At 42.0% G+C, this 24,765-nt stretch overlaps 1 protein-coding gene across 4 annotated transcripts in view; it reads right to left on the bottom strand.

The window, feature by feature from the left end:
• AGPAT4 (1-acylglycerol-3-phosphate O-acyltransferase 4) overlaps nt 1–24,765 on the bottom strand; it is a 186,207-nt gene that overhangs the window by 5,087 nt on the left and 156,355 nt on the right. For all 4 annotated transcript variants that reach the window (XM_073560179.1, XM_073560178.1, XM_073560180.1 and 1 more), the window contains exons 6-8: nt 14,657–14,759; nt 12,806–12,881; nt 10,500–10,698 (exon numbers count right to left, since the gene is read on the bottom strand). In XM_073560179.1, coding sequence (XP_073416280.1) covers nt 10,500–10,698; nt 12,806–12,881; nt 14,657–14,759 — 378 coding nt within the window. The remainder of the gene's footprint in view (nt 1–10,499; nt 10,699–12,805; nt 12,882–14,656; nt 14,760–24,765) is intronic.

Genomic DNA, 24,765 nt, shown 5'->3' with positions numbered 1-24,765 from the left:
TGTCACTACCCAGCTAAATGCTTCCCGAGACCATTTCTGTGTGAGGTTGCTCACAAGTCTGGCACTAGAACTCTAGCGCCACCTATCGGAAGCAGCGATTTGTCATTATGTCAAAAATCTTACTCCAGTCTCTGACTTGCCACAAGCAAGGTATGACTCTTGCAAGGCAGAAATGCACATGTATGGCAACTCCCAGAATAACGGGTTACATGGCACGTGCTCATACTGTACATCACCAGTAGCTGAGTTTTTTCAATGATTTGGATATTGCAGGGTCATTTTGTGGACTTTCCTGTGATTGTTGTGTATGTGAAGCATCTGTGTAGTTCATACACATTATATTGTAAGATTTTATGTGTGTTACTTAAAGAAAACCTGTCACTATGTCAAAAGTGGCCAGTTGTTGCCCTCCTTTTTATTCCCACTGCTCCCCGGAGTTTTTTTAAATTTTTTTCTTCCAATCCTCTATACTGTTCCAGAGATTTGGGCATTTTTATTTAGTGATAAGTATTATGATCTATATCAGGGAGTGTGGCTTATGGGATTTTCTAGGGACCTGTCTTTAGGCTGCATTTCATTATTACCCTGTGAGTAACCTCACCTTTGGTAAAGACCATAAAAACTAGCATAAAATAAAAAGGCCATATCTCTGGAACCATATTGCGGATTTTTAAAAAGTAAAAATTGAAATTCTTGGTGGAGCAGCAGGGATGAAATAAGAGAAAAAAACTGGAGACTTCTGATCTGGAGACAAGTCATCTTTAACCCCTTCCCGACACGTGCCATACATATACAGCTCTGCGAGAGGTGCGTTCCCGCAAAGAGCAGTATATCTACACCGGCATGATCGCGCGGCCTCACTCTGAGCACCATGGCGATCGCCTGCGGGTGTCAGCTGTATGTGACTGTGACAGCTTAAGCTCTCTGATGCTGCTGTCAGTAGTGACAGCGGCATAGAGAGGCATCGTGCATGTAGGGTGCTCCTTGCACGCTTCCATCAGGCCAATGCGATGTAATCGTGTTGGCCTGATGGTCTCCATGGAGACCCCTGGCACCAAGATGGCCGCAAGGTCCTTCCATGTCCTGCCTGCAGGGAAGGTGGCTTGTGAGCGCCTGCTGAGAGCAGGACCTGAGAAGCCTCCTTCCCTGCCTTTCAGATTGCTGATCTGACACGCTGCAATGCAGTGTCAGATCAGCGATCTGACTTAATATAGTAATGTCCCATCATGGGACAATGTAAAAAAGTTTGAAAAAAATTACAAAGTGTAAACTTAAAAAAAAAAAAAAATCCTTAACCCCTTAACGCCCAAGGGTGGTTTGCACGTTCATGACTGGGCCAATTTTTACAATTCTGACCACTATCCCTTTATGAGGTAATAACTCTGAAATGCTTCCATGGATCCCACTGATTATGACATTGTTTTCTCGTGACATATTGTACTTCATGTTAGTTGTAAAATTTCATTCAAATACCTTGCGTTTATTTGTGAAAAAAACGGAAATTTGGCGAAAATTTTGAAAATTTTGCAATTTTCCAACTTTGAATTTTTATGCCCTTAAATCACAGAGATATGGCACACAAAAAACTTAATAAATAACATTTCACATATGTTTACTTTACATCAGCACAATTTTGGAACTAAAATTTTTTTTTGTTAGGAAGTTATAAGGGTTAAAAGTTGACCAGCGATTTCTCATTTTTGCAACATCATTTTATTTTTACGGACCACATCACATTTGAAGTCACTTTGAGGGGTCTATATGATAGAAAATCCCCAAAAGTGACACCATTCTAAAAACTGCACCCCTCAAGGTGCTCAAAACCATATTCAGGAAGTTTATTAACCCTTCAGGTGCTTCACAGGAAGTTTTGGAATGTTTAAAAAAAATGAACATTTAACTTTTTTTCACAAAAATATTACTTCAAGTCCAATTTTTTTCATTTTACCAAGGGTAACAGGAGAAATTGGACTGCAAAAGTTATTGTACAATTTGTCCTGAGTATGCTGATACCTGATCTGTGGGGGGAACCACTATTTCGGCGCATGGCAGAGCTCAGAAGGGAAGGAGCGCCGTTTGACTTTTTCAATGCAAAATTGGCTGGAATTCAGATCGGACGCCATGTCACGTTTGGCGAGCCCCTGACGTACCTAAACAGTGGAAACCCCCACAATTGACCCCATTTTGGTAACTAGACCCTCTAAGGAACTTATCTAGATATGTGGTGAGAACTTTGAACCCACAAGGGCTTCACAGTAGTTTATAACGTACAGCTGTACAATTAGAAAATCATATTTTTTCCACAAAAATGATCTTTTCACCCCCAATTTTTGTTTTCCCAAGGGTAACAGGAACTAAAAGTTATTGTGCAATTTGTCCTGAGTACGCTGATACCCCATATGTGGGTGTAAATTACTATTTGGGCGCATGGCAGAGCTCAGAAGGGAAGCAGCACCATTTGACTTTTTTGGCTGGAATTGAGATCGGACACCATGTTGAGTTTGGAAAGCCCCTGATGTACCAAAACAGTGGAAACCCCCCACAAATGACAGCATTTTGGAAACTAGACTTCCAAAGGAACTTATCTAGATGTGTGGTGAGCACTTTGAACCCCCAAGGGCTTCACAGAAGTTTATAACGCCCGGGCGTGAAAATAAAAAAATCATATTTTTTCCACAAAGAAATTGGACCCCAAAAGTTGTTTTTCAATTTGTCCTGAGTAGGCTGATACCCCATATGTGGGGGTAAAACACTGTTTGGGCACATGGCAGAGCTTGGAATTGAGATCAGATGCCATGTTGCGTTTGGAGAGCACCTGATGTGCCCAAACAGTGGAAACCCCCCAATTCTAACTCCAACCCTAACCCCAAAACACCCCTAACCCTAATCTCAACCTTAGCCCTAACAATAACCCTAGATCTAACCCTAACCCTAATGGGAAAATGGAAATAAATACATTTTTTTAATTTTATTATTTTTCCCTAACTAAGGGGGTGATAAAGGGGGGTTTGATTTACTATTTATGGTGGGTTTTTATATTTGGCAGTTGTCACACGCTAAAAGACGCTTTTTATTGTAAAAATAGTTTTTGCCATCACCACATTTTGAGAACTATAATTTTTCCATATTTTGACCCACCGAGTCATGTGATATTTTTATTGGTACCATTTTTGGGCATGTGAAATTTTTTTATCGCTTTTTATTCTGATTTTTGGGACACAGAATGAACAAAAACCAGCATTTCAAGAATTTCTTTTTGGGGTGCGTTTACACCGTTCCGCGTGCGGTAAACTTGATAAGGCGGTTTTATTCTTTGGGTCAGTACTGTTACAGCGATTCTTCATTTATGTCTTTTTTTATGTTTTGGCGCTTTTATGCAATGAAAACAATTTTATATAAAAAATAATTATTTTTGCATCGCTTTATTCTGCGAGCTATAACTTTTTATTTTTTCGCTGATGATGCTGTATGGCAGCTCATTTTTTGCGGGACAAGATGACGTTTTCAGCGGTACCATGGTTATTTATATACATCTTTTTGATCGCTCGTTATTCCACTTTTTGTTTGGCGGTAAGATGATAAAGCATTGTTTTTTGGTTTGTTTTTTATTTTTATTTGTAAGGGGTTTGCTAAAGGGGTTAACTAATAGGACAGTTTTATAGGGCGGGTCGTTACGGACACGGCGATACCAAATATGTGTACTTTTATTGTTTTTTTTATTTCCAAAAAATGAATTTATTAGGGAATATTTTTTATTTTTTTATTAGCGATCTGTCACAGGCAGTGCTGCAGGCTTCCTTGTGCCTGCACTTTGCAGGCACTGAGGAAGCCAGCTCCCTGCAGGCCCTCGAAGGTTCCCATCACCATTTTGGATTAGAGGACCTGCAGGGAAGGAGACCCCCACAGCAGCGCTGCATATTGCGCTGTTGTGGGTGTCTCAGGGAAGCACGGAGGGCGCCCCCTCCCTCCCGATGCCTCCCTAAACCCCCGGTACACTGCGATCATGTTTGATCACAGTGTGCCAGGGGTTAGCCTGTCGGGGGCGGTCCGTGACTGCCCCTGACACATAGTGCCGGGTGTCAGCTGTGATAATCAGCTGACACCCAGCCGCGATCAGCGGCGCTCACCACGTGGGCGCCGCTGATCGCTATGACGTACTATCCTGTCCCTGGGAATTAAGTCCCAGGGCACATGGATGGGATAGTACGTCATATGGCAGAAAGGGGTTAAAGAAAGAAAAATATTTTCCAATAAATACATTTTTTTATGTAAATAAAAAAAAACAAAAGTACACATATTTGGTATCGCCGCATCTGTAATGGCCCGCTCTATAAAACTGTTCCACTAGTTAACTCCTTCAGTGAACACCATAAAAAAATAAAGAGGCAAAAAACAATGCTTTATCATGATACCGCTGAACAAAAGGTGCAATAAAACGCAATTAAAAAGATGGATGTAAATAAAAATGGTACCGCTGAAACGTCATCTTGTCCTGCAAAAAACAAGCCGCCATACAGCTCCATTAGCAGAAAAATAAAAAAGTTATAGCTCTCACAATAAAGTGATGCAAAAATAATTTTTTTTCTATAAAATAGTTTTCGTTGTGTAAAAGTGCCAAAACATAAAAATATAAATGAGGTATTGCTGCAATCCTACTGACTCAAAGAATAAATCTATCTTACCAATTTTACTACACACGGAATGGTATAAAAAACAAAAATCAATTCTTGAATTGTTCTTTCTGTCTCCAAAAATATCAGAATAGAAAGCGATCATAAAACGTCATGTGCCCCGAAAATGGTACCAAGAAAAATGTCAGCTCGTCACGCAAAAACCAAGCCCTCACATGGCTTTGTTGGCCGAAATATAAAAATATTATAGCTCTCAAAATATGGTGATGCAAAAACTAGTTTTTGCAATAAAAAGCGTCTTTTAGTGTGTGACACCTGCCAAAAATAAAAACCTGATATAAATCTGGTATCACTGTAATTGTACCGACCTGAAGAATAAAGTTGCCTAATCACTTATACCGCATGAGGAACAGCGTAAAAAAAAAAAACAATTCTTCACCTGCTGTTGATTTTTTCCATTCTGCCTCCTAAAAATCGCAATAAGGCTTGGCGCACATTTATTTTGCCCTCTGCGCCGAGCGCTTACACCGGGGTTTCCATGTAAATCTCTGAAATTGTGATTTAGTCAGAACCCCCGGCAGAAAATTCCCTAAAATGAGGCAGATGGAGGCACTGTTCATACCGTCTGACCTGTGATCCGACGGTGTCCACCTTATTAGGATTGCATAAAAGTAACGTTGGCCACAGTTTTGCGCACTTCTGAAAAGGACACCGCTGAACAGAGGCCAGACAGAGTCCACAGTAAATGTGCTGCCTCATTGTAGTGAATGGATCCCTCTGGGTTTCATCTGTCACGTCACTCATAGATTCAGATGGAAACCCCAAAGTAAGTGCTCAGCGTTGAGCGCCAGATAAATGTGATCCCAAACTTTATGTAAAATGTTCCCAATAAAAGCTTAAACTCAATCCACAAAAAAGAAAGCCCTCACTCAGGTCCCTCATCTGTTAACGGAAATATATGGGCTTCCACTTAACTGGTAGCACAAACGCTCTGGAAAAGTGACTATAAAAGAAAAGTGAAATGGCTCCTCACCCACCAAAAGAAATTTGGCAAATTCTCCGCTACCAAATCCAAATGCCCCCCTCCCTTCTGAGCACCAGTGTGCCTAAACATCATTTAGCACCCACATGTTAGGATTTCTGTGGTGATAAAAGCCCGCCTAATTTCAAGGAGCATGAGTTGGGAATAATGTACTGGTGACTGCAATGTACTGGTCAATACAGTGTACTGGTCACTACAGTGTACTGGTCACTACAACGGCAATTTTCACTCAGCAACATCCACTGCTGCCTGTTTCTGGAAAACACCAATGGAGTCAAAATCATCACTACATCTGTAAATTCTGAAAGGATTATAGTTTCCAAAATGGGGTCACTTGAGGGTGGATTCTGCTTTTCTAGCACTTAGGGGCTCTGTATATGGCGTTCACAAACTAGTCTAGGAAAATCTGCGCTCTAGGAGGCAAATAGTGCTCTGTCCCTTCTGAGTCACTCTGTATGCCTAAGTAGTACTGTACAGCCATATATGGGGTATTTCTACATTCAGCAGAAATTGTGGGACAAATTCTGGTGCCATTTTTACCCATTTCCCAGTGTGAAAATGTAAAACTTGGGGCTAACACACAAACCTGGTGATAAAAATGTTTTTTCTTCACTGCCCAATGGTATAAAAGTCTGTGACATACCTCTGGTGTCGATATAATCACTGCACCCCTAGATGAATTCAAAGAGAGGTTTAATTAGTAAAATGGTGTCACTTATGGGGATTCTGCTTTTCTAACACCTCAGGGGCTCTGTCTATGTAACATGGCACCCTCACCAAGTGCAGCAAAATCTGCACTGTAATATGGCGCTACTTCCTTTCTGAGCTTTGCACTGTGCCTCAAAAGTAGTTTAAAACCACATATGGAGTATTGGTGATTATTTTTTTATTTCTACGGCTCTACGTTATAAACTCCTGTGGAGCACCTGTGGGTTCAAGGTGCTCAATATACACTCACTGGCCACTTTATTAGGTACACCATGCTAGTAAGGGGTTGGACCCCCTTTTGCCTTCAGAACTGCCTCAATTCTTCGTGGCAGAGATTCAACAAGGTGCTGGAAGCATTCCTCAGAGATTTTGGACCATATTGACATGATGGCATCACACAGTTGGCGCAGATTTGTCGGCTGCACATCCCTGATGCGAATCTCCCGTTCCACCACATCCCAAAGATGCTCTATTGGATTGAGATCTGGTGACTGAGGAGGCCATTTGAATACAGTAAACTCATTGTCATGTTCAAGAAACCAATCTGAGATGATTCGAGCTTTATGACATGGCGCATTATCCTGCTGAAAGTAGCCATCAGATGTTGGGTACATTGTGGTCATAAAGGGATGGACATGGTCAGCAACAATACTCAGGTAGGCTGTGGCGTTGCAACGATGCTCAATTGGTACCAAGGGGCCCAAAGAGTGCCCAGAAAAAATTCCCCACACCATGACACCACCTCCACCAGCCTGAACCGTTGATACAAGGCAGGATGGATCCATGCTTTCATGTTGTTTTCGCCAAATTCTGACCCTACCATCCCAATGTCGCAGCAGAAATCGAGACTCATCAGACCAGGCAACGTTTTTCCAATCTTCTACTGTCCAATTTCGATGAGCTTGTGCAAATTTTAGCCTCAGTTTCCTGTTCTTAGCTGAGAGGAGTGGTACCCATTGTGGTCTTCTGCTGCTGTAGCCCATCTGCCTCAAAGTTCGACGCACTGTGCGTTCAGAGATGCTCTTCTGCCTACCTTGGTTGTAACGGGTGGCAATTTGAGTCACTGTTGCCTTTCTATCAGCTCGAACCAGTCTGCCCATTCTCCTCTGACCTCTGGCATCAACATGGCATTTCCGGCCACAGAACTGCCGCTCACTGGATTTTTTTTCTTTTTCGGACCATTCTCTGTAAACCCTAGAGATGGTTGTGCGTGAAAATCCCAGTAGATCAGCAGTTTCTGAAATTCTCAGACCAGCCCTTCTGGCACCAACAATCATGCCACGTTCAAAGGCACTCAAATCACCTTTCTTCCCCATACTGATGCTCGGTTTGAACTGCAGGAGATTGTCTTGACCATGTCTACATGCCTAAATGCACTGAGTTGCCGCCATGTGATTGGCTGATTAGAAATTAAGTCTTAACACACAGTTGGACAGGTGTACCTAATAAAGTGGCCAGTGAGTGTACATCTTGATAAGTTCCATAAGGGGTCTAGTTTCCAAAATGTGGTCACTTGTGGGGGGTTTCCACTGTTTAGGCACATCAGGGGCTCTCCAAATGCGACTAGGCAACCGCTAATTACAGTTGGGAAAAAAAGGATTATAAGATTATAAGGATTGAATTTATCAGATTATAAAACGCACCCTAAATTTTGAAGAAAAAATAGGAAATTTTTTTGTAAATAAAATGGTGATGCTTCTTATAATCCAGGTGTCTTTTTGCTTACCGGGGTGGTGGCTGCTAGAGGAGGCAGGAGTGGGGTGATGCTGCAGGCCACAGGCTGTGATGAGGGGGTGTTCCGACATGTGGCGCGCCGCTGCTTCCCAGTGCTGCTAACCCGGTGACTTTGATGCTACGGTGGTATCTGGCGCTGCTGCGAGTGTGTCAGGCAGTGCTGCCCGGTGGTGTTGCTGCGTTTGTCTTTGGTCTTTGGTGGAGTCCCAGCAGTTCCATGGATTTCCTGTGCGTTGGACTCTGGGAAAATGGACGCCGGGGTCGGCGCATGCGCAGAAGGAGATCTCTGCACCAAGATCTTGGGATATTTCAGCGCTGAAATTTCATCTCCCGAGATCTTGGTGCCGAGAGCTCCATCTGCGCATGCGCTGGTTCGGTGGCCATTTTCTTAAAGTTCTATGTGGTAGACACAGGCGCCCAGTCTGGAAACCGGAAGCTCGCAGCCTGATATCGGAAGTGCAATGGCGTCGGCCTGCATTATGCCGCTCGCATACAGCTGAACATCGCCGATGACCGTGCCGACACCCCCAGCTCCAGGCCTGCTGCATTGCCGCACCGGTGACCCTGCCTTCTGCCAGCCCTCTCCGCAGCCACCGCCAACCCCTCAGTAAGAACTATTTTTTCACTTTTTTCCCTATTTTTTTCACTATTCACTTTGTAAGACGCACCCTCATTTCCCCCCAATTTGGGGGAAATAAAAGTGCGTCTTATAGAGCGTAAAATACGGTATTTAGTCAGCCAACCATTTGTGCAAGTTCTTCCACTTAAAAAGATGAGAGAGGCCTGTATTTTACAACATAGGTAGACCACAAGTATGAGAGTCAAAATGAGAAAACAAATCCAGAAAATCACCTTGTCTGATTTGGAAAGATTTATTTTGCAAATTATGGTGGAAAATAAGTATTTAACATAAATATAAAAACATGCAAGATTTCTGGCTCTCACAGACCTGTTAGGCTTGGTTCACATTTGCATATGGAGGAGCTGCGACTGCGGCGGACTTCGTCCGTAAAGCTCTGCCCAGGGCCGCACCTCCTCCGGACAGGTCTGCCTACGTACGCATACTTCTGCATGCGGCCTGCATACCCTATCTTTAACTTTGGGTAAGCAGCTCGTGCGGATGTATGCGGATGCCTCTGCATGCGTCGTTTTGACGATGCATCGCTTTGACAGTGCGGCGCCCGCATAAAATTCCAACATGAAAACGACGCATGCATACCCAATGTTAAAGATAGGGTACGCAGGCCGCATGCAGAAGCATATGAAGGTCCTGGCGTGGCCACCTGGCGTGTCCTTGCCAGTCTTCAGATCTCAACCCCATAGAAAACCTTTGGAGGGATTTGAAAGTCCGTGTTGCCCAGTGACAGGCCCAAAACATCACTGCTCTAGAGGAGATCTGCATGGAGGAATGGACAACATACACTCAGGAGAAATTGCACAACAAAATGTATGATCGGTTTTCTCCTGTTACCCTTGCGAAAGTAAAAAAAAATTAGGTCTGAAGTAAAATTTTTGTGAAAGAAAAGTAAATGTTTATTTTTTATTTCCACATTCCAAAAATTCCTGTGAAGCACCTGATGTGTTAAAAAACTTTTTGAATATGGTTTTGAGCACCTTGAGGTGTGCAGTATTTAGAATGGTGTCACTTTTGGGTATCTTCTGTCAGATAGGACCCTCAAAGTCACTTCAAATGTGAGGTGGTCCCTGAAAAAAATGGTTTTGCAAATTTTGGTGCAAAAATTAGAAATTGCTGGTCAAGTTTTAACCTTTATAACTTCCTAACCAAAAAAAGATAATGTTTCCAAAAGTGTGCTGATGTAAAGTAGACATGTGGGAAGTGTTATGTATTAACTTTCTTGTGTGATATGACTCTCGGATTTAAGTGCATGAAAATTAAAAGTTTGAAAATTGTGACATTTTCCAAATTTTCTCCAAATTTCCGTTTTTTTTTTCACAAATAAACATAAGTCGTATCAAAGAAATTTTACCACTATCATAAAGTACAATATGTCTCAAGAAAAAAATGTCAGAATCACCGGGATCCGTTGAAGCGTTCCAGAGTTATGACCTCATAAAGAAACAGTGGTCAGAATTGTAAAATGAAGGTGAAAACAGGCTTTGTGGTGAAGGGGTTAAGTGTCAAGCTCCCATTTGATTGGGTTGTCTCTTGTTACCTTGGGAATGACCCAGACTTATGAAACTTCTGGTTGGATCGACCTTGAAATGCCTTGTACGGTTATATTAAAAGGAGTAACAGCACCTGCTTGTATCCCCATTCTTAATCTTTTTGCACTGGAGAGCTATATCACATTTGATCATTATTTTAGTCTGCTTTCCCCAATGGAAATAGATGTGATTTGTAATGTTTAACACTGATAACTTACCTATAATCATGAGCAGTGCAAACATCGCCAATGTGAAGTATGATCCACTGCTGATCATGTTACAAAGCACTTTCCATAGAGGATAAGATAGCAAAGAAGCCCAAAATAGCCAGTTCAGTAAGGTCCATGGTCTGCGGGGAGGTACAGTAGCAGTGCCGGGGTAGATTCCCATCTTGTAGTACTCTTCTTGGAAAGCATCCTAAATGAATAAAATAACCAATAACAAACCAATACTAACATAAGTTCAAAGCAGTATTAATTCCAGCACTTTTCAAAACAAATTAGCAATCTCTGACATCTTCGGTAATCATCTTTGAAGATTATGGTTGTTATGTCTCCCCATGACTATCAATAATGGAGAGAGATGCGAGAAAGAGCAGTCACTTCTCCATTGAACTGTATTGAGAATGCAGGAGGCCAAAAATGGTGAACAGGAGTTACCAGATCTATATTCTCTCCAAATAAAGTGTATCCAGTGGTTAAGTAAGACTATCCCTCTATGATCTCTAGATCTTTGTGTTATTTCACTTTCAAATTGCCTCTGCTGTCTCTTGGTTGTCACTCTCGCAGCCGACTGTAAATAATACAGGGCTTCTAGGGTAAAGGGCCAATTGTTAAGCCATCAGCTATCTCTACTGATGCCTCTATACACAGGAGTACTCGTTCTGACAAGCGCTCCTGTGTTCTCTACGAGAGAGCCACTGTGGCGGCTTATCTCGACAAGACTATAAGGATTAGAAGTCCAAATTCAGACCTACTGGATCGTTACCTGCCCCGATATCTTTTGTCGGGGAGAGCATGAAGGCCCCACACATTACACATTAAAGTGTCGGCCAAGCCCGTTTGGTTTGTCAAATGTATGGGGGGCCTTAAGTCACCTGTGGCTCATTCCCAAAAATAAATGGCGCATGTAGTCCACAGTCAATGCCTGTCTGGAAAGCAGTAGGGGGTTTGCTTTCCACCAGATGAAAGGTTGAAACCTTAGAGAGGCTGAAGTGATCCTAAAATTACAGGATCACACCGCCTTTCATGACTTGGGAAAGCACATATGTGTTTGGTATAATATGAAGAATTTATTATAATTTTGTCAGGTGTCTTAGCAACACTTCAAATCTTCTATTGACTTCTTTTATTTCAGTTGTGTGTCACTAGTGCTGTGCCCTTTTGGTATGTCCCTCCCGAGGGATACCCACTTGTCAACTCTAGGGATTGCTAGCTCGGAGTTTGAAATAATACATGAAAATAGTGTTCTCCAGTTGTCTCTTGAGCAGCTCATGATTCTGCAGTCTCCTTACTCCCTGATTGCTTGGGGGCGGAGGGAGAACTCCTCCTTAAGTAACAGTTTTGGTAGTAACTGCATTCCTCATTAATGGTCTGCCAGTGTTTGTTCTGAGTCTACAATATTAGCAGTTAACTGTTTTCCTGTAATGTAGCTAGCATGCACACTTAGGATAGACATTTCACAATAAACTTCATAGAGGTGGGGCAAAAATTAGCAATTTTTGGCGTTTGTATGCCAGATTTGGCCAGCTCTGCCAAAGTGGGTGGAGTTGGAATAGGACGAGGCAAAGCCTACCCAACAAATTCTTCAAAAGTTGAAGTGTAACTTGCGCCACTTATTGAATTAGGCACATCTTACACCAGCATGCCCATCATTAAGACTGGCATGGCATGCACACCTCCATTCTTAATGAATTGGTCCCACAGTCAGTACATCTGAAGACTACTTCCACCAGCAGACTGGGGAGTTTCATATAAAATGTGCATGTAAATCAGCTAATAAAAAGTCTCTTCAATGAAAAGGAAATTACCGTATTTTTGGATTATAAGACGCATCCCAAATTTTGAGGCGAAAAATGGGAAAAATTAAAAAAAAAAATGGTGCTTCTTATAATCCATGAGTTTTATTGCTTACACTGGGGCTGGTGGCTGCGGTGAAGCGGGGTCCCAGGGTTGCTGCTGGAGGAGACAGGAGTGAGGTGATGCTGCAGGCCACAGGCTGTGATGAGGGGGTGTTCCGATGTGCGGTGTGCTGCTGCGCGTGTCCAGTGCTGCTGGGGCTCTGCTTTTCTGATAGGCAAGAGCCCCCGCAATTCCATGGCTTCAGCAGCACCGGGAGACACCCGCAGCAGCGACGGATACCCCCTCATCTCAGTCTGTGGCCTGCAGCAACAGTACCAGTAAGGTGCATCAGCATTATAAGACACACCCCCATTTCCCCCCCAAATTTGTTGGAAAAAAAGTGCATCTTATAATCTGAAAAACACAGTATATGCAGCAAAGGAAAACAAAAGGGAAATTCTTACTTTTTCCTGGTAGAGTTTGTATAGCCATTGGGCACACTCCTGCTCATTTTCAGGTATTTCTTCTAATGGGATCCGCCTGGAGAAAAGGTAAGTAGAGGTAAGACTTTCTGTAGAACAAGAACCAAGAGTGAACATTTTGTTCAGCATTCTTAGCATTGGCAAATTATATTTTTTAGGGCCACTTTACACAGTGCAGATTTAGTCAGTGATTTGGATTTTTGTTTTTAAGGCAAAACAACAAGTGTAAAGTTTTTCTTTTATCTTTCTGTGATTGATGCATCATAAGATAAAAAATACTGACCTAACCTGCACGGATCAAACTGTATCAGTGTCACACACCTGCAATACTAATGGGCCGTTTTCTAGGGAGATAATGAGACAGCCATTTTGAAATAAAGATGCAATAAAGATCACTTATTGATGTATCCATTTTTTTTAACATTCTCTCCAGAATTTAATGTTCTCCATCTTAAAAGTTCTAAAAGTAGTGCATGATGTGTTTTTCTAATAAACACAACTTTTTTAGATCCCTGACATTTAAAATTATTACAACATTTTGGGCAGCACTCGGACCAATGTTAGCCAACGTGCTAGTGCACATGGGATACATTTCATAAGGACCTTAGGTCCATGTGAAGAAAATCCAAACATGCTCTATACTGGTCCAATTTAAACAGCAGGCAACTCTTTAATCCATCAGCAATGTAGACAGGCACCGAGCCTGCACATGGAACCAGTCATGTTCACAATGTGACTGATCCGAAAAGTTCTCTGTACGTTGGAACTTAGAATACGATTAAGTTCTCAGGAGCGTATACAAAAATCACCTGATTTTCATCCAGATAAAATGGCTGATTTTTCATCTGACAGCCATCCCAATGCAATCCATAGTGCATCCGTTTCTGTACGTCAGCAGTTATTAAAATGAACAAGATCAAATACAGTTCTCTTTGCTAAGCTGGAGTCACACATAGCGACTCACCAGCGATCCCGACAACGATATCAACGTGTCAGGATCGCTGGTAAGTCGCTATGTGATCGCTGGTGAGCTGTCAAACAGACAGCTTCACCAGCGATCAGCACAGCGACGCCGAGCGCGTGGCGTCACTGTGTACATTAGTTACCAGCGCGCTGATGCAGGGAGCTGGTAACTAAGGTACACATCGGGTATCCAAGGGACGTGCATCCCTTAGATACCCGATGTGTACGTTAGTTACCAGCTGATCGCTGGTCTCCCGCCTGTCACATGCAGCGATGCGTGCTGGCCAGCGGGAGACCAGCAACCAAAGAAAAGTCCAGGGCTTTCCTACAGCGATCAGCGATACCGGCAGGGTGGCCGGTCACTGATCACTGTCACACACAGCGATCTCGCTGGTGAGATCGCTGTTGTGTCACAAAACTTGTGTGACGGGGCCATTAAAGTGAATTTGTCAGTGGGATTAACCCTCCAAGTCATCTATATGGGCATGTATGTCATAGGAAGCTGAATAAAATGGTACCTTGATATCTGGGATCCGATGTCTAATGGCAAAGAAGTCCACAAAAACATAGGGTACTTAGTTTTACATGGTATTAGTATATGTAAAAAATAGAGTACCATACATATGGTATTTTGATTAAAAAAAAGGATTAAAGGCGATCCCAAGGCGACAGGGTGCACCCAATGAGGATGTTCTATCTCTAGTATCTTACCTCGCTATCTTGCTATATGCCAGAAGGCCTCAGAATAGAGGGAGACAGAGCAGGACTCAGACCTGACCGTTTTGTAAAGCAATATGATGATGGCAATACATAAATAATAATCTAAATAGCAATAGTCATATTATACTAAAGATCTCCTTTCATTCTTACCTTACGTAAAGGTCCGCATGGTACTTTTTCCCATTTAATATCCCAAGTAGGGTAGGATTTTCATTATTTTTAAAGTTGAGGGTTGAGTCATATACTGCAGACACTATAGGGAGTGGGAAAAATGACAGTTACTATTATTTCAGTCTCATTTGGGCATAACTAAATATAATTCATTGTTTTCAGATGTTAAATGCATTCAGCCAGTCAACAAGCATCTATAAATTACATTATTATTTATTTTTGAAAGCACCATTAATTCTATGGTGCTGTACATGGCAAGGATAGATAAGACATACATAAAATATATATAAAATACAGTAAATAAACTGTGACCGACAGGTATGGAGGGGAGCGGACCCTGTCCTCATGGACTTGCAAACTACAGGGTAATCTACGTTTCATATATACACCTGGTCATGGTGCAGTAGGCCAAACAGCTGCATCCAGGGTGAGTTATCGATCACTCGTACTCAGTCAGTAAATTAGGAATTTCTGAGCACTTTCATATTGCAGATATTGCACATTGGTTTATCGTGCACATAGGTTCTTTGTCCACTAGGCGGTATCTGGAGCATGAAATTAAAAAAAATACAATTTTTTTTGTTATCCTTCATAAATTTTATTTGTTAACAATGCAGTTGTGTTGAGAGAAGTCTCCAGAAATCTCATGACAGGAACTGTTCTGGTTGAAAGCTGCCATGGAGAAAATAGCATGAATTGATCAACCATGACGGAGTCCACAGAAGTCACGTGGTCTGCTTCTAAGGGCTCATACTCACTTGCGAGAGACTCGCACGAGTCTCTCGCATGAAAACCTGGCACTGCTGCCAGCACTCGGACCAGAGCGTGCGGCTACATGTATTTCTATGCAGCTGAGCGCTCCGGTCTGAGAGCCAAAGGCAGTGCCGGGTTTTCATGCGAGACTCGTGCGAATCTCTCGCAAGTGAGTATGAGCCCTAATGATGAGATCAGTATAAGGCTGGAGTCACACATAGCGACTCACCAGCGATCCTGACAACGATATCAATGTGTCAGGATCGCTGGTGAATCGCTATGTGATCGCTGGTGAGCTGTCAAACAGACAGCTTCACCAGCGATCAGCACAGCGACGCCCAGCGCCCGGCGTCGCTGTGCATGTTAGTAACCAGCGCGCTGATGCAGGAAGCTGGTAACTAACGTACACATCGGGTATCCAAGGGACGTGCATCCCTAGATACCCGATGTGTACGTTAGTTACCAGCTCCCTGCATCAGCACGCTGGTAACTAACGTACACATCGGGTATCTAAGGGACGCACGTTCCTTGGATACCCGATGTGTACATTAGTTACCAGCAGATCGCTGGTCTCCCGCATGTCACGCGCAGCAATGCGTGGTGGCCAACGGGAGACCAGCGACCAAAAAAAAGTCCTGGCCTTTCCTGCAGCGATCAGCGATACCGGCAGGGGGGCCGGTCGCTGATCACTGTCACACACAGCGATCTCGCTGGTGAGATCGCTGTTGTGTCACAAAAATTGTGACTCAGCTAGCGAGATCGCTATGTGTGATGGGGCCTTAAGAAGCGGGTGTTTTAAAATATGCTGTGACATATATAGTATGCCTGTATGCAGAGGTGGACTCTGACAGGACCCTATGCAAGACTTGAGTCTGGATACCCGTGTATCGCATGCACGTATACATACATATTCACATTAGGCACAGAATGATAAAATGTGCACAATTGCTAATACACATGTATTTGCATATTGCACACTCATGCACATAGTACAAGTATGTAGACAAGTATGAATAAAATACACTTAATACATAATCACATTCTTGTGTGGCACTTGTTCGGATAACCAGTCGATTTTTTTTTCATTCATCTAAGTGTCATTTGTAAGACTTACATTTGTGTTATTTTTTATGGAATTAATAAAGTAAAAAAATAGCAATCATGATATTTTTTTTTCATCACTCACCGTAAATAATCTTCACTATTTTGTACGGGTTGTTACGATTACAGTGATACCAGATACAGTATATCCATGTTATTTACTGGTTTGTGACAAGTATATTAAATAGTGTAGATTATTATAATTGTATTAATGTTTTTATTTATTAGTAATATGTTTGGAAAAAAAAACACTTGACTTTATGCCTAATGTACAGATATATAAAAATTTACTAGTATATGGAGATGTATCTTTACCTGTCAGTACAAAATGCCTGTAAAGAAGAATACCATTTAACTCTTTAGATTGAAATAGAATCCTCACATACTAGTGCAGCCTGAAGCTCACTGATAAAGCTTCTGCCTGCCATACTAAAGATTGTGAGTAGTGATGAGCGAGTATGCTCGTTGCTTGGGTGGTCTCCGATTAATTGGAAGATTTAGTTTCTGTCGACGCAGCTCCATGATTTGCGGCTACTTGACAGCCTGAATACATGTGGAAATTGCCTAACATGTATTCATCCTGTCAAGTAGCCGCAAACCATGGAGCTGCGTCGACAGAAACTAAATCTCCGAGCACTTCCAAATACTTGGAGACCACCCAAGCAAAGAGCATACTTGCTCATCACTAGTTGTGAGTTTTAATCCATTGAATACTTAATTAACTGTACGTGAAAGTATACAGATATGCATGTTGCCTTTAGTTGCAAAAAAGAATCTACAAGGGAAGAAAGTGGAATGATCACAACAGCATCAGAGAAACCTGCATCGTGACTGGGTGTCCATCCCTTACGGGGCCCTGTACAGCTGAACTGGCAGCACTTGTAGAAAGTACACCCCTGCTTCTATGGCACCCAGATGACAGTGTGGGTTGGACATTCCTTATATAATACAAAGCGAGAGTCATAAATATTCCAGGGGGTGTCATTAAAAAGAAGATAAACTATAATGGTTAAAATTCTGTAAAATGAGAAATACACTTTCATTATTGCTTTTCTGCGCAATACAGCAAAACTGTGCTAACAACGTTTTTTACACCCTTGGTCACCTCAGGATTAGACTGTGTTTCTACTTTGTACTGCAGATAAAAGTCATGCTGGGATAATCCTAACAGGCTCCTTCTCGTCTTTTAATAGGATTGTTTGGCATTTCATCATCAACCATTCCTTTATTCAATTATTTTCATTATCTAAACGATTATGTTCAACTGGTAATTCAGTATATCAGATTAGAGAACAATCCTTCAGTGTTAATTATCTTCTACATGTGACTCTGCGGCAGCTGGTCATAGAAAGCAATGATTCCAAAGCCTTTGTGAAGTCAGGATGAATTTAAATTTTCTAATGTATGTTTAAAACTTATAATATGTTATCTGCATATATATAATATACACTGCTCAAAAATAATGGGAAAACTTAAACAACACAATGCATCTCTACATCAATCACTCGTCTGTGAATTCAAGCGGTCCAGTTATGAAGCAACACCGAATGTGAATCAATTTCTCCTGCTGTTGTGCAAATGGAACAGACAACAGGTAGACATAATAGGCAATTAGCAAGACAACCCCTATAAAGGTGTGGCTCTGCAAAGGGGGACTACAGAACATTTCTAGTTTTCATCCTTTTTAGCTGTTGTTTGGTCACTTTTGCATTTTGTCATTGCTCTCACCCCTAGAGGTACAGTAGGAAGAGTCTGTGTCTACAATGCACAGAAGATGCTCAGGTAGTGCAGCTCATCAAGGATGGCACATTAATGTGAGCTGTTGCAAGAAGGGTACCTGTGTCTGTCAGCACAGTGTTCAGAGCATGGAGCAGATGCCAGGAGATGTGGAGGGGGCTGTAGAAGGGCAACAACCCAACAGCAGGATCACTACCTCCTCTTTTGTGCAAGGAGGAACAGGAGGAGCAGCGCCAGAGCCCTGCAAAATGATCTCCAGCAGGCCACTAACATCCATGTGTCTGCTCAAACTTTCATAAACAGACTCCATGAGGGTGGTATGAAGGTGCAACATCCATAAGTGGGTGATGTGCTTACAGCTCAACACCATGCAGGGCAATTGATTTGCCAGAGAACATCAAGATTGGCAGATTTGACATTGGCACCATGTGCACTCACAGATGAGAGGATGTTCACTTGGAGCACATGTGACAGACATGACAGAGTCTGCATACGCCATAGAGAATATTCTACTACCTATAACACCCTCCAGCATGACCATTTTGGCAGTGGGTCAGTAATGGTGTGGGGAGGCATTTTTTTGGAGGGCCGTAGAGCCTTCCATGTGCTACCCAGAGGTACCCTAACTGCCATTAGATACTGGGATGAGATCCTCAGACCCATTGTGAAACCATATGCAGATGCAGTGGGCCCTGGGTTCCTTCTGATACATGGCAATGCTAGGCCTCTAGTGGCTGAAGTGTGTCAGCTGTTCCTGCATGATGAAGGCATTGATTCTATGGACTGTCCTGCCCATTCCCCAGACCTGAATCCAATTGAGCACATCTGGGACATCAAGCCTCATTCCATCCACCAATGCCCCAATGCCAAGTTGGATCACAGTCAGTCCAGGAGTTGACTGATGCTTTAATCCAGATCTGGGAGGAGATCCCTCAGAAGAATATCTCTCACCTCATCAGAAGCATGACCAGGCATTGTAGGGAGGTCATTGCTTTTAAAAATGTTGGAGGAAGATATGGCTAGTCCCATGTTTGAGACTCTTAAATGAGGCTCCACAGACTTTATTTGCATATTCGTATTTCCCAGGGAGCAATGCACCTAGGATTTCACTGATTAAGCGCCTTTGCCGGCTGCCGCAGTGTTTTCTTTGACTGGTCTTCCTGAGGTCACTGATTGTTTCGTGATGTTGGTCTACTAGGCATTGCTCCCACCTAGGCAGAAACCTACTCCACACTGATGAGGGGCAACACCCCAAAACAGCTGTCTGTGGATGGATACCTGGCCTTGGTATTTCCCTTGTCATATCTGTAAACTCGTAAAGAGCTGGATATTGACTTAAAGGGCCACTTAATATGGTGGTAATGGTGGTTTCCGAAAGGAGCCACTCCTTGGCTGGGTCCTTCCCTGGAGGAAGATCAGGCTAGTCCCATGTTTGAGACTCTTATATGAGGCTCCATGCACTTTATTTGCATATTTGCATTTCCCAGGGAGCAATGCACCAAGGATTTCAGTGATTGAGCGCCTTTGCCGGCTGCCGCAGTGTTTTCTTTGACTGGTCTCCCTGAGGTCAGTGATTGTTTCGTGATAAACAGTGACCATGACATCTACATCAACCTTGTGCAACACAATTGCGGGTGCAGATGAGTTGCAATGGCGGCTGCGGGCTTAACAATGGCACAAATGATTGCCATCTTAAAACTCTTATTATATCCGTCCTAATAGAATGCCTGTCAGCTATTTGCTAAGATGCCTAACTCACTGCAGCACAAAGATATTGCATTGTATTAAATTATAAATTTAGCTCATTGAAGTTCAAGCAGTAGTAGTCCCCTAGCAGGACTAAAATAAAAAGTTAACAAGATAATAGAATGATATATATACAGTATATACTGTTTATATGATCTGCAAAGAGAAGAGGACTAAAATTCCTCCTGACATGTGTGCAAAACTCATCATCATCTACAAAAAATGTCTGACTGCTGTGCTTGCCAACAAGTGTTTTGACACCAAGTATTAAGTCTTGTTTGCCAGAGGGATCAAATACTTATTTCTCACTGCAAAATGCAAATAAATTTATATAATTTATACAATGTGATTTGCTGGATTTTATTTTTGATATTCTATGTCTCAATGTTAAAATGAACCTACCCTTAAAATTATAGACTGTTTATGTCTTTGTCAGTGGGCAAACTTACAAAATCAGCAAGGGATCAAATACTTATTTCCACCACTGCATATACATCCAAACACACACACACACACACACACACACACACACACACACACACACACACACACACACACACACACACACACACACACACACACACACACACATAGTACTGTGCAAAAGTTTTAAAGTCTAGAAAAAGTACTACAAACTAAAAATGATTTATATCAATTGATAAATTGTGATTGATTAAAGAGAAATTTTAGATAAATCAATATTTGCTGTGACCACCCTCTGCCCCCAAAACTACATGAAAGCATTAATTCTTCTAGGTACAGTTTTTGAAAGCACTCGGCAGGGAGATTGTTCCCAACATCTCGGAGAACTAACCACAGATGTTCTGTAAGATGTGGACTTGCGCAAATCCTTCTGTCTCTTTATGTATTCCCAGCTCACCAAAAAAAAACATGAAAATTTAAAATACCATAGAAAAAAGGAAGCCCTTCTTACCATAACCAGGTCACAATACCATTGCATTACAGCATGCTGCAGACTCAAAATCTCATGAGAAAGGGTCTTCTTCATTCTTGACTGCATTGGTATTGTGACCTGGTGAAGGTAAGTAGGGCTCCTTTTTTCTCTGATATCTTCATGTATTCCCAGGCAGGCTCCATGATCAGGCTTCCCTTATGGTATTGCAGGATAGATACGTATCTCTCATATGGCTGTAGGAGATTTCCAAATCATTGCATTCTTATTTTCTTTATATTCTACACAGAGTCCTAACGTTTTTTGGAATTTGGGTTGTAAAATACAAACCCCTGGAAAACCATGACAATAAAATATATAAAATCACCCAATTTAGTTTGTGTGAAAGTACACATGTAGTGTATAAAACAGAGTACTCTTCATATAACATTGTCTTTGTAGGTTGCACCATAACAAAATGACGAATGAGGATTCGTGAGCACATTAGGGATTCTGGCAATTCGCAGGCTGTTCAATCTCTAACGGGGCAAAACAATTCTTTGCTGTTCACGGAGGAGATTTAGCCAGTTTCTCATTTTCAGGCATTGAAAGAGTTAATAAACCAGGAGATTGGCGCTCCTGAATAGAGAAGCTTTCTGGATTCTCAAGCTGAATTCAACTCACCCGACTGGTTTATACCACAGGTCGAATTTCATATTACATTATTAGTCATATCTATATTTCCTAATACCTGTATTTGGAAATTTTTGCAGATTTTGGTATATAGTGGATAGATTTTATATTGTCTAAATACATCAGAGGAAGTAGGCAGGTGTGTCTTTCTTGGCGCTTAGGTGTAAACTTGTGCCGCGAATACATTGCACATACTATGGACTATGAATAAGGCCTGTATGGACAGAAATGCTGGAGTCCAATAAAGTTTTTTTTGTCCATACAGAGTAAAATGAATTCAATGTTCTGTCTTTGAAGAAGCAAAGATTAAGTGTTTATGGAAATGCTGGTATTTTTGGGAAGAGATACTTATGACTGCAGAGGAAAATGGCCATGCACAAACCTTGATGAGTCTTTGAACTTCTCCTATTTATATCCTCCTGATTATATACTGCTCTCGGGTAGCTTTGTGCACCCAGTATTGCTAAGATGTAATCAGCACTGAATGTCACACTTAATATGGAGCTCTTGGGCGATGAGATGATGCCGGGAATGGATCAGGTGCAATCACTTAGAAATATTGAATATTGCTTCACTCGTGTAGTGGGGTCACCGGACATTTTCAATTCTGATAATTATCAGAGTTGAAAATAAAAATCTAAATGCGTGCATGTTAGATATGGAGAAATTATTAACACTGTAGATGGACATGATGGGATTTAAAGGGAACCTCTCACCAGAAAAAATTAACCTGCAGGTTAATAGCGTTATTATGCTGGCTGGTACCCGCACGTAGACAAAGGCTGTTTTATAAATGAACTGTATGCTCCCCAGCAGCGTTCCCATTTCAGTCATATGGCGGTGTCGGGGCGGATTCAGTTATTGCTCTAAGTATACAGAGCGGCGGCTTTAACTGCGCCCCCAGCCCTGACTGACAGACGGCCCCAATGCAGAGCCAGTGTCAGTCAGGGCTGGGTTTCAGTCACGGGGCAGAGCCAGCACAAGTTCAGTCACTGCTTTCAGTCTACAGAATGGCAGCTGTAACAGCGTGCCTAGCATTAGAACTGGCTGTCAGTCACGGCCAGGGGCACGGGTAGAGCTGCCACTCTGTAGACTAAGAGCGGTGACTGAACTTGCGCCGTCCCCACCCCCATGACTGAAATGGGAACACTGCTGGAGAACATAAACTTAATTTTCTCCTCACAGCGTTCGGTTACGTGCAGGCGCCGGCCAGCATAATAATGCTATTAACCTGCAGATTAATCCCATATATGCAGGTAAATAAGGTTTTTTTTGGTGATAAATTAAAATTCGCTTTAACCACACTAGAGGACTCAGGGTCAAAAAACTCAGTACTACAGAGTATAACTATTATTTTTTGAATTAATGCAATGCAACTTTGAATGTTCTCATAATAAAACATGCAGTAATAAAGCTGCCTTGATATGAGCGGATTAATCCGTGGACGATCAAATTCAAGTCGAATCTCCTAAAATTTGCAAGTCAGCATGAATTTGAACACTGTACATGAAACTGTAGTTTGATTTGCGAGGATGAACCCCCCCCCAAAAAAAATAAGAAATGCCTGCTGAAGACTTAGCCAGTCCTAACGTTATTAGCTTGCTCTCTGTGTGGGATTTCCCATAATTCCCTTCACCTCTCGCATCACATCCAATCAGTGGAGCTATCACTGGCAGTATAAAAATTGGGGGCAGGCCAAAGAGCACTAATTTTATGCTTGAACAGTATAGGGACTGAATGTCAAAGCGCACAGCTCAGGCATAAAATGAGTGAGATCTAGTCTGAATGTACACTACCTCAGCACTGAAGAAGGTTGAAAATGATTGTGCTAGCTTCAGTCTGTGAATACTACAAAAAAATAGAAAAGGGTCTCCACACCTTAACTACTAAATAAATTAATATGTAGGTGCACAATAAGCTGTGAGAAATATACAAACATTTATACATACACTGTGTGTCAGGACCTTGCGATAAAGGGTTCGCTCACATTAGCGTATAAATCGGACAAGTGCAATGCGAGAAAAGAATTGCACTGCACCCTCACCGATGGTATTCAATGAGTCAGTATTGATCTGTGAGTTAATCCTCAGCTGAAATCAGGCTGAGGAAGAAATAGCAGCATGTGAAATTATATACCATATATATATGCAAAATTTTCAGTTTGTCTGATTTTTCTCTTTATAGGTATATTTTTGAGTAAAATGTAAATTGCTCTTTTATTCTATCAACTACTGACAACATGTCTTCGAATTTCCAAGCACTAATTTTTGTATTTATTTTCAGAAAATGAGAAATGGTTAAAATAACAAAAAATGCAGTGCTTGCAGACCTCAAATAATGCTAAGAAAACAAGTTCATAATCATTTAGAAATAACAATACTAATGTTTTAACTCAGGAAGAGTTCTGAAACCAATATTTTGTGGAATAAACATCATTTTTAAACACAGCTTTCATGCATCTTGGCTGCTTTCCACCAGTCTTTCACACTGCTTTTGGGTGACCTTATGCCACTCCTGGTACAAAAATGTAAGCAGTTCTTCTTTGTTTGATGGCTTGTGACTATCCATCTTCCTTCTGATTACATTCCAAAGGTTTTCAATGGGGTTCAGGTCTGGAGATTGGGCTGGCCATGACAGGGATTTGATGTGGTGGTCCTTCATCCACACATTGATTGACCTAGCTGTGTGGCATGGCGCATTGTCCTGCAGGAAAGACCAGTCCTCAGAGTTGGGAAACATTGCCTGAGCAGAAGGAATCAACTGTTTTTCCAGGATAACCTTGTATGTGGCTTGATTCATACGTTCTTCGCAAAGATTAATCTGCCCAATTCCAGCCTAGCTGAACCACCCCCAGATCATCACAATCCTCCACTAAATTTCACAGTGGGTGTAAGACACTGTGGCTTGTACGCCTCTCCAGGTCTCTGTCTAACCAACAGACGACCAGGTGTTGGGCAAAGCTGAACATTTGATTCATCAGTGAAGATCCAATCCTTATGGTCTTTAGCAAACTTCAGCCTGGCTCCCCTTTGCTTTTCATTGTTGAAAGGCTTTTTTCTACCTTTACATGACTTGAGCCCTACCTCTAGGAGCCTGTTATGAACTGTTCTTGCCATGAACTTCACCCCAGCTGTCATTTGCCATTCCTTCTGTTGGTCACTTGATG

Source organism: Dendrobates tinctorius, unplaced genomic scaffold (genome assembly GCF_039654945.1).
Source record: "Dendrobates tinctorius isolate UK_male_01 unplaced genomic scaffold, ASM3965494v1 ptg000293l, whole genome shotgun sequence".
Classification (NCBI taxonomy): domain Eukaryota; kingdom Metazoa; phylum Chordata; class Amphibia; order Anura; family Dendrobatidae; genus Dendrobates; species Dendrobates tinctorius.
The sequence above is the reverse complement of the archived record's forward strand: the minus strand, read 5'-3'. Positions and strand labels throughout refer to the sequence as shown.